Source organism: Micromesistius poutassou (genome assembly GCF_964030765.1).
Source record: "Micromesistius poutassou genome assembly, chromosome: 5".
In the NCBI taxonomy this organism is placed as follows: domain Eukaryota; kingdom Metazoa; phylum Chordata; class Actinopteri; order Gadiformes; family Gadidae; genus Micromesistius; species Micromesistius poutassou.
This window is the reverse complement of record NC_140275.1, coordinates 14748569-14758412: the sequence shown is the minus strand read 5'-3', so window position 1 is coordinate 14758412 and position 9844 is coordinate 14748569. Positions and strand designations below refer to the sequence as shown.

At 43.1% G+C, this 9844-nt stretch overlaps 2 protein-coding genes across 6 annotated transcripts; one reads left to right on the top strand and one right to left on the bottom strand.

The window, feature by feature from the left end:
- Window positions 1-217: 217 nt before the first annotated feature.
- On the bottom strand, window positions 218-3748 carry fahd2a (fumarylacetoacetate hydrolase domain containing 2A). Of its 5 annotated transcripts, none has more exons than XM_084468587.1 (8): window positions 3637-3748; window positions 3030-3289; window positions 2712-2928; window positions 2101-2160; window positions 1818-1980; window positions 1503-1611; window positions 1317-1404; window positions 218-1025 (listed from the first exon to the last, which is right to left on the bottom strand). In XM_084468587.1, the coding sequence occupies exons 2-8, from the start codon at window positions 3287-3289 to the stop codon at window positions 963-965; spliced, it is 960 nt and encodes a 319-aa protein (XP_084324713.1). In that variant the 5' UTR covers window positions 3637-3748; the 3' UTR covers window positions 218-962. The 5 variants fall into 5 exon arrangements, with proteins under 5 accessions (XP_084324713.1, XP_084324714.1, XP_084324717.1 ...); XM_084468588.1 differs by having other exon boundaries at window positions 3030-3314; window positions 3637-3695; XM_084468591.1 differs by lacking the exon at window positions 3637-3748 and adding an exon at window positions 3498-3621.
- A 447-nt stretch (window positions 3749-4195) lies between these two features.
- LOC311343667 (putative aminopeptidase W07G4.4) lies at window positions 4196-9321 on the top strand. Its single transcript, XM_084468586.1, has 16 exons — window positions 4196-4280; window positions 4910-4951; window positions 5037-5127; window positions 5684-5832; window positions 6016-6124; window positions 6234-6361; window positions 6460-6559; window positions 6677-6752; window positions 6853-6938; window positions 7214-7318; window positions 7543-7618; window positions 7754-7872; window positions 8021-8104; window positions 8242-8299; window positions 8449-8630; window positions 8814-9321. The coding sequence occupies exons 1-16, from the start codon at window positions 4270-4272 to the stop codon at window positions 8940-8942; spliced, it is 1545 nt and encodes a 514-aa protein (XP_084324712.1). The 5' UTR covers window positions 4196-4269; the 3' UTR covers window positions 8943-9321.
- The last annotated feature ends 523 nt before the right edge of the window (window positions 9322-9844 follow it).

The window sequence follows — 9844 nt, the reverse complement described above, 5'->3', positions numbered from 1 at the left end:
TACTGTAAATATTAACTTTCCAACACATGGAGCAAGATTAAAATAATATGTTGAGCCGTATATATCAGAGTTTTGTTAACCAAACTTTAGAGAGGGGAACTTCCATGGGAAATACACATTGTGAAATCACCTCCACCCATTCCACCACTGAAGAATTAAGTTTCATGGTTTGGAACACGTGCTTCCCTTTTAATCGAATAATGTACTACTTAATGAATCATAGAATAACATTTAATTATTATACATTACAATGTTTATACCCATAAACCTTCAATATTTACTTTACTCAATTGCATGTATGATCCAAAAAAAAAAACATGTGAATTTGCAAGTATTTATAACATTTTTGCAATGTGAATCGATTTGTCATCCCTTCACATTGCATCTAATAACATGATGACCATCTCGAAATGTATGAAATCTGGTCAACGGGTCCGTATTATTTGCGTGGGTGGCTGTGGTAAATACCCATTCAAGAGGTGTAGGCTGGAAGTGGAAAAGGGTGACAAAAGGAACACATTTTCACTCCCATGATGAGTCATGTAATTGTATCCTTCAAAAAGTCATTCTTGTCCTGACACAAAAACTATGACTGAATTGTCACAAATCATCCATCCATGAAGCCCCTTCAGATGAATCAAACACCAATGATAGTTGAAAGATGAATGGAGTCAAATTATGATTCAGGTGCCTTATGTAAAAAGAAAAGTTTGAATGTGCAGTAATTGGTTACCAAATACATTTTAACCTGTCGTGAAAAAAACATCACATTGTATAAACTCCCTACATCATCTAGCTAGCTAGCTAATAAGCTGTTGTGCAAATGATCTATATCTAGATACAGCTTCTTTCGTCTTCTCAACTGAAACGTGATATGTCCGTTTGCATTTGCATTGTCAAGAAACTTGGGGCATGGAGAACAGTTGAAGAGACATGTCAACCTCCTGGTTGACCTCTTGTCGTTAGACCACCTTGTTGACTATAGACCCTATCTGGTCTATCTGACACTCCACCACATCTCCTTTCTGGAAAAGGGAAAACACCTGCTCAAAACACATTCTTGACAGAAGACAATACAGATTGCCCATAAACAGCATATTATGGTTTATAATGTTTCTTAGTCTTATGGGCAATACATTCAATCACAATATGTCAATGCATGTGAAATGGTTAATTCCAATATAAGCCTATTCAAAATCCACCCTCACTACCAACATCACCCCTGGTGGTAAAATAGGGTCTGGATTAAGCTTCGTGGGGCAAGTGATTTGGACACTGGTTGAATAAAATCAACAATGACTCAATTTGACCGTTACCTTGAGATAAACGGCTGGTTTTCTGAAAACTCCAACGCCTGGTGGCGTTCCCGTCAGGAACACGTCTCCTGGAGTTAAAGTCACAAACCTAAAAAGCACCAGAAACACCATCAGAGGAGCCCGAGGAGGTACCAAACATGAGCCAAACCACAATACCGCAGTGCCAACATTGTTGGCGAGACTTACTGAGAGACCCATGCAATTATTTGTTCTGTCTTGAAGATCATCTGGTCAGTGTTACTGCTCTGGACTGTGTCTCCGTTGACAAGACAGCGGATGCCGAGGTTGTGTGGATCTAGAAGCAGGATAACATGCACTTAACAATTAGTCCATTAGCAGCCGGTTGAGGCTGTGGACAATCTCAGCATGAGATAAATGTTTGGAGTTACAAAAGAAAAAAAAAAAATTGATAGAAGGGTATCAATGGCAATTGGATGTTTTAGAGGTTAGCAATATATATTCTCCCTCGCTCTGTTCATACTGGTAACCATAGGCACTCACCCTTCACTGCATCAGTAGTTACTAAGGCAGGGCCAAGAGGACAGAAAGTGTCAAATGTTTTCCCAAGCAACCACTGCTTTCCGTTGCGTTTCATCTGCCAATCACGTGCACTGACATCATTGGCCACAGTGAAGCCTGCTACATATGACAAAGCATCTTCCTCCTGCCAAAATAAAAAGACGGTTGGAGTGGAACATTTCTGAGTAACAATGGGTTTTTCATCAATAGGCTACAAAATTATAAATAGACAACCATTGTTGAAGTGTGGTGGGCAATCGGTCACCTTAATGTGTTTACCACTGCGTCCAATCACAAAGGCCAACTCCACCTCCCAGTCCACCTCCTGAAAGACCAAATTAACAGGAAACAAAGGTTTATTTTTTACCTTGTTGGCTTATTTGTTCTCAATGGAGGAATCCAGTTTTGGAGGTTGTGATGATGTCTCCCACTAGCACTAATCAAACCCTTTAGTGTTGAGTGTCACCCTAATAACCTGTTTTAATGGAAGTGAGTAATATCACTCAAGCAACGATACTCTTTCAACAAGAGTTGTTGAGATAAAGTCCACAAATGTGCTCATTCTAAGTTTGTTTTAGGAATAATATATCAAATGTTCCAACAGTACAACGCATACAGTCAGTTGCCCAAAACATCCAAAGAAACAAAATAAATCTATTTAATAATTATTCTACCTAAAATGCATTATAACCAAATTAGTTGTCTCCTAGTTAGTTGTTTCTTGTTCCTGCTTGACTCTTCCCCAGCTGTTAATATTAACACAACCAAATTTACTCTTTTGTACTACTTAAGTAAGTTGGTAGCTTCTTCATGAAATTATTATTACTATAATTATTATAATTATTATTACTATAAGACAGAGTACAACAGCTTCACCTGGCTCTCGGAAGGCAGGACGATGTCATCATATGGGCCTGTGATCACATTGGGAAACTTGTTGAAGATGATTGGCTCACTTGGGATCGGTGCGTTTTGTTCCAGGCAATGATCCCGGTAGTTCATGCCCACACAAACCACCTTCTCTGGGGCAAGGATAGGAGAAAGCAGCTTGATGTCTGACCTATTCAACACGCATTGACCCGATGACAAGGCTCTGGGAAGACATACAGAGAAGAAAATGATCTGAAAAAAAATCTGTAACTCCACCAACAAGGACAATGAAACATGTTGTTGCGTGTGGTAAGTTTGCGTTACCTCTGGGCACACTCTATGCCCTTGTCCCAAAGCTCCAGTAGCCCTCTCATCGTAGTAGGCATAGAGGGGTCAAAGGTCGTGAGGTCAACCACACCGAGTCCTTCGGCCTGTTCGACTCCCACTCTTATCGCACCTTCATCGCCGTGGCGATGAAACTGCACCAGTCGCATGGCTGCCCCACACAGGCCTCTGGCTGGGTTTCTCACTAGAGTAGAATAGAAAGTCTTCGAGAGGCGGAACGAGTGGAGAGCAACTCTCATCTATTGATGACAAAAGGTGACATTACTGTCAGAAGAGTTAGGGAATAGTAAGAAAAAGCAGAAATGCAAAGGAGGGATGCAAAATACAAAGACAATCAGACAATATTCAACTCTTACCAGACTCCCACTTAATGAGTCTGCTAAATAATAGTATCGTTAGTTAAGGTACATGGACACAAGTTGCATGGTTTAACAGTTCTCTACTTACACGCTTGGAGGCAACTAGTTTGAACGTGCACAAATAGTTATCTTTGTATAATTACGTACAACGCAAGATAACCATGACACTGCTGCCGAGTCAGATGAAAGGAGTTTATCATGCTTAGACTTTAGCCTTGGTAACTCACGTTTTCCGTCAAGTTCACTGTGCTGTGCAAGTTCACTCTTCCTCCGTCTTCACTGACATAAGTAAACTCACTTCCGGGTTTGTGTTTCTAGGCTATTATTCCTGTCAATATGGAGGGCATTACACACTGTACAGACTCGCGCCCATGCACCATGATGCTAGTTAATGTGGTTAAAAATATATGTTCAAAGCATGCCAAAAAATATCCCTTGTTATGTTTTGGAAGTTATCTTTAAAAAAAAAAAAACTACAGCTCCCGGCTGCCTAGGCAGAAAATCACGTGTACACAGCAGATAGAGGGACGTGCTTTCTGCTCGACACTCAATTCCGGGTTTGAATAATTGTAGTCCTGTCATCCATTAAAAAAAGAATGGTCAAACCGGTACAAACTAGTGTGCATTTAATATTTAGGTATTTATAATGGACTGAAAAAAATATTAATTTAAGTCATGTAAAAAAAATAAAGTTATTATTGTTTTTGAATGATTCTTGAATAAGAAAATACAAAAGAACTACAACTCCCGGCTACCATACAGAATAACACGTGATCCGTATGTTAGCAGATGAAAGGTAGTGAGCGATCTGACTCTCACGTCCCTCTTCTCCAGAAGACGTCGGAGCAGAAAGGGCTGCAATGTGTACCAGGTATGGATCTTCGCCTTGTGTCTTTTGTAATTATCTTCCTCAATTGCAATATCTATCATTTTTTACAAAGCCGTGTCAAAAGATGCTTGATAATGCATTTCATTTGAATGGGACTTATTCTAGCTGTGTTTGCTAGCCAATTGATGTTTAAATAATTATTACATATTATTACTGTAAGCTTGCTAGCCGGTCAAACTATTTAGATGTATGTGTGTGTCATTATGACTATATGGTTCATTAACTTTATGCTCATTAGTCATATTTAAATATCCGCTTGGCTTACAGTTTCTGTATATAAATATTTTTCTACGTGCAAATGTCTACGTGCAAAAAGCCATATATTTGTGTTGGTGAAGAAACGTAAGGTTACCCTTTATGTGAGTCGTGTCGTCTGGAGCTTAACAGGAAAAGCCAAAATCCCTGTTAAAGATTAAGTATAACCGAGGTTAATGGCTCTTGCAGAGTTACAGACTTTGACCTACTGTACTGTTCATCCATCGAATAGTTATAGATAAAGAACAAAGGGAATAGGCGCAATAATGCAACGGTATCGTTCTATATCATATAATCTATTAACACTCTCAATTTATGACAGATAAGATGATTTATTTATTTATTTTTATTTGCAGAATCCAACCAATCGAGTTGACCACAGACTGCAGGAACCAGAAGTGAGTTTTGACGGATCTCAGCTTTTCTGTAAGTTAGTTAGTGTTTTGCATGGCTCACTTGTGTTTTCTTCTCTTAATTTTCTAGTTTTGATGGCATTGTCCTGGTGACCCAGAGCAGTGAAACTCTGCCTGCAGAGCTGCAATGGCTGAAGTCCCCTCTGCAGGACTACAGCTCGGTAGGTGTCTCCCTTTTTACTTAACTACTTTCTTCTTAGCTTCTCCATCACACGCACACACTCACACAGCCATCAGGGGGCAGGGGGAAACTGTAAAGCTTTCAGGGGCCCAGCTTCAATGGGTAAGTTGCTCCTAAATACTATTGATGACCACTGGATATTGTATTGAACAATGTACCATTGTCAATCAGTCATGCAATTAATCGTGTTGAGTTGTGTGCCGTATGGATCGGCCTTGTTTATATTAATGGTGAACTCAACTGCTTGCTTCCTGAACGCTTGTATTGGCCTGCGAATTATGAATGGTCAAACCGCCAACCTAGACTATCAGCAGCAGGCCTGATTTGTTATAGCATTGGAGGGGGGAAAGCAGGAAGTGAAGGTCTCTGAAGGGGAAATGTAACCTCCTTAAGTGCTTCCATTTCTCCTTTGGACTCACACGCAACAACAGTCATGTGGTCACATGTTCAGACAAATGTATTGTTGTATGTAGACTGGCTGAATTTGTTGCTTGCTCAGCCCTTGCCTGACCTGACCTGTGGTCCTCTATCTGCAGATAGACCGTGCCTTGGGCGAGGAGGCAGTAGTCCTCCAAGTCCCTGGTTGCCCTGGCAACCGGCTCCTGTTTGCCTCCACTGGCCCGGTGAACCGTGACTATGATGACGTCAGGCGCTACAGCGATGCGGCTATCTGTGGCATCAAGCGGTGGGTTCTGTGAAGGGGAAGCCTGGGGAAACGGTGGTTGAATAGCCATTGTTACTGATTTTATTTATGGTAGTGGATGAGTTGTGTAAAGTGCTTTGAGAGCCTTTAAAAGTGCTTTAGCAATGCAATGTATAACCCTTATTATAATGAAATTCCCAACCTTCTCCATTTTCTCTTTTACAGGGCCATGAAGGCTGGTATGCAGCGCCCCCTGCTGGTGTGTCCTCCTCACAAAGACTATGAGAAGAGCACACTGGTGGCTGCCCTGGGGGCCCTTCATGCTCTGTACATGGTGCGGAAACACATATCACCGTGTGAACAGGATTTATGTGTGTTCTCTCTGCCTCGCTGGTCCCCAAGGCATGTGTTAACTTAAATTGCCGTTTCACCCTCTGCTGTAGCCCATTGAAGTGAGGGAAGCAAACGCCAAGCCCACCCCATACAAGGTGTGTGTTCTGGGCCTCTGGGTTGCAAAGGAGGAGCAGGGAAAGAAAGTTGTGGATCTGGCCAATGCTCTTGAGAGTGGCAGGTGAGCGAGTTAAATCCATCTGTTGGATGTATGTTTCCTTGGTTGTTTTTCTGCTCTGCTCATCGGCCCACACTTGCCGTCTTGTCCTGTCCTGTCAGACTGGTTTGCCGCGACATCGGTGGCTCAGACCCCGAGCGTATGGCGGCTCCCCGTGTGGCCGACTATGTGCAGGAGCTCTTCAAGGACAGCCCTGTGAAGGTGGGCGTTATTCGCTTTACAAAATTGTGTTTGCGTGGATATTAATTATTATCTACATCTATGTGTGATGTCAGATTAAATATCAAAGATCGGTATTGTGTGCTGCCCGTGCTCTAGGTGGAGATAGTGAGTGACGTGAAGGTCCTGGAGAAGGAATACCCCTGCCTTGCCGCTGTAAACCGATGTGCCCACGGTAGGTCCTCCCACCAGGAGCAGCCGGTCTGATTCTGATGAGCAACAATCTGAACATGAGCGCCGCTAACTTCCTGGGTTTCTGCTTCCTTCTGATGCAGCCGTCCCACGCCACCAGGCCAGAGTCATCAAGCTGCAGTACTGTGGAGAGGGACCCGTGACGACCACTCTAATGCTGGTGGGCAAGGTGAGAGGCCACCCGCCTTCTGACGTATGACATGTAGGCATCAGAGAGAGAGTTTTACGGAGCGTGAAGAGATCATGGCTCATAGCGCGAAGCTCTAAATTAAAAAGAAACCAGTCTATTTCTATGCATCTAGCACTGAGCAGATGAATCTATTCTCTTTTTTAAATTGTATTATCATAAAGATATGTCATTATATGAATTATATCTTGATATGCTGTGATGATACTATTGATATTTTGATGGTGTAAAAAATGTAATTGCTTGTGTTCTTCCAGGGTATCACCTACGACACAGGTGGAGCAGACATCAAGGCTGGGGGCTTCATGGCAGGCATGCACAGGGACAAGTGTGGAGCCGCTGCTGTTGCCGGCTTCTTCCAGGTGAACAGAGCCATGATCATATTGGTTTGAAAAGCAAGCGTATTGTTGTCACATGGTCGTCCAGGCCTCGGATCACTGTTGAGTGGTTCATTGAAGGTTTTGTTAGAATGGAATCCTAGGTTTATACATTGTGGCGAATGTAGAGCCACATCCTGTCTGGCACGACTTCAGAACATCCTGCAGTGGCTGTTGTGTTTCCAACTGTCCCTCCGTGTCTCGTTTAGACTCTGGCCAAGTTGAAGCCCAAGCATCTGAAGGTGGTGGGTTCCATGGCGATGGTGAGGAACAGCGTAGGCTCAGGTGAGGTGAAGCCATTCTGGTCGGGTCCTGCTGCGCTCTACATCTATACGTCTGTGCAGGCGTAGTATCGGATACACAGTCACCATTAGCATAGTCCTCTGCCACTGACATGCTCTTCTCCGTGGCTGCTGGCAGACTGCTACGTGGCCGACGAGCTGATTGTGTCCCGTGCCGGACGAAGGGTGAGGGTTGGAAACACGGACGCCGAGGGACGCATGGTCATGGTGGACCTGCTCTGTGAGATGAAGGAGAAGGTGAGAACCTGATTTTTACCGTCACACGTGTGTATTTGTTTTAACTACTTTCCAGTTTGAAGTTGTATCAATGAATCATCTCGACTTGTCAAACTTCCCGAGCTTGCGGTGGTAGATCTTTGTTAATGTGTGTTCTTCTCTCCCTTAGGCTGTGCATGAGGTGTCTCCACAGCTGTTCACTATTGCCACGCTGACCGGCCATGCCATCAGGGCCATGGGACCAAACTACTCTGTAAGTGTAGCCGCAAAATTAGTTTCAGTCCATATATTTGCATGAATATTGATCCTAGACTTGCACAAATGGGGTAATGATGAACAACAACAGTATAAGGGGATGCTTGCTGACTAACCCCTTCATTTATTCTATAGATCATCATGGATAACGGCCCAGCCCATCGTGCTGGAAATGCTGCCAAGTGGCAGAAAGGTAGGACTCATTTCATCTCATTTCAATATGGTCATCTCTTCGTACTTACGTGTAGTTGTGAGAGTTCCTGATTTGAGGGTCACATGGCCATCCTCCATCTAACAGTTGCTCTCTCTTGTTCCTTCCTTTTTAACCTTCTTCCTGGGCAGCTGGTGATGTCTTGGGGGATGTCTTTGAGTTGTCCAGCATCAGGCGTGAGGACTACGAGTTCCACAAGGGCAAGTCTGAGTATGAGGACATACTGCAGAGCAACAACCTACCTTCCTCAGCCACTCCGCGAGGGCACCAGGCACCTGCCGCCTTCCTCATCATGGCTTCAGGGCTGGACAAGGTACAGAGTCGCTCCTCCTTTACCACTATTGCTGTTTAGTTGTGTAGCAGACGCTTTTATTCAAAGCGAGGCACACTTAATGCCATTGGAGGTGCTGAAGATGGACCAATAGTTCATCCCTGCCAATATTTCTACCCTTTTTGTTTCCTAACCCGCTTGTACTGTGTTGGTTCCCCAAAACAGTTTGGTGTGGACTCAGACAAGCCCCTGCCGTACTCCCACATCGACATCGCCGGCTCCAGTGGCCCCTTCCCCGGGGTGCCGACAGGAGCCCCCATCCTCGCCATGGCAACCCACTATATCAAACTGTAATACCCTTGTTCCGAGCTCTACACCAGCCCATGAGCCAAATGGGAGGGAAATGCTTAACAACGCACAGCAGTCTACAGTAGTTTGTGCCCAACATAGACTACTGCTAAGATGAAACCAGGAATCTGAGTTGTGTTTGCGTGTCTTCTCTTCCCAGGGTCCTTGGAAGGTACACCCTTTTCTCAGTTTGTGTCTATGTTCCCCATTCTTAACATAAGTGGCCTATATCCATGTACTCAGGTGTGGGGACATAGCACTACACAAATACCATTGTTTTTTTTTTATTGTGTTTTGTTACTGTGTGTCATCAAGGGAACGGCCGTATGATTAAATCTAAACTGCCAGAACAAGCACTCCACTCAATAAAAAAAATGAAATGTAATCTTGTTTTCTGCATCCATTTCTTGGGGTGTGTATGCTAATTATAAGTCATTTATTTAGTGATGAGTAGTTAAACTTTTAAGTAAGTGTATTTTCCAGACAGAATGACGTTTCATAAAAGATAGAAAGTACAGAGAAGTTAAGCTACTGTAACGTTGAACTGACTTTGTATTGTAGGTATTGAGGTATAACCCTGTGTATATCTCCATGCAGTTGTGTTTCTTGAATTTCTCTAGTTTTTTTTAGAAGCTTGAGCTTCTCATCAAAGGTTTTTCAAAGCTTTGCTTCTACAAGATAAGAAAAGAGCATTAAATTGTATTGTTTTTTATCTCACTTATATAAGTGAACAAAAAATATGAAAAGTTCACTTACACAAGTGAACTACACTCGCACTAGCACGTTTATAATTGAATGCATACAGATCTGAATCAGACCTCTTAAAAATGGCGCGCTTCATGCACTCCTTTTGCTCAAGGGAAGGGGCGTTTTGCAACACGGAAATGACGTCATTAAGTAAGTCTTTA

Bases quoted from the DNA above. Each gene is read 5' to 3' on its own strand.
- fahd2a (XM_084468587.1), bottom strand. From the start codon at position 3,289: ATGAGAGTTGCTCTCCACTCGTTCCGCCTCTCGAAGACTTTCTATTCT. The intron at 1,981-2,100 runs GTGACCGATTGC...TTATTTTGGCAG, and splicing joins GCAGTGGTAAACACATTAAG to GAGGAAGATGCTTTGTCATA. The intron at 1,612-1,817 runs GTGAGTGCCTAT...TCCTGCTTCTAG, and splicing joins AACTACTGATGCAGTGAAGG to ATCCACACAACCTCGGCATC.
- LOC311343667 (XM_084468586.1), top strand. The intron at 6,125-6,233 runs GTGCGGAAACAC...CCTCTGCTGTAG, and splicing joins CCCTTCATGCTCTGTACATG to CCCATTGAAGTGAGGGAAGC. The intron at 6,753-6,852 runs GTAGGTCCTCCC...CTTCTGATGCAG, and splicing joins TGTAAACCGATGTGCCCACG to CCGTCCCACGCCACCAGGCC.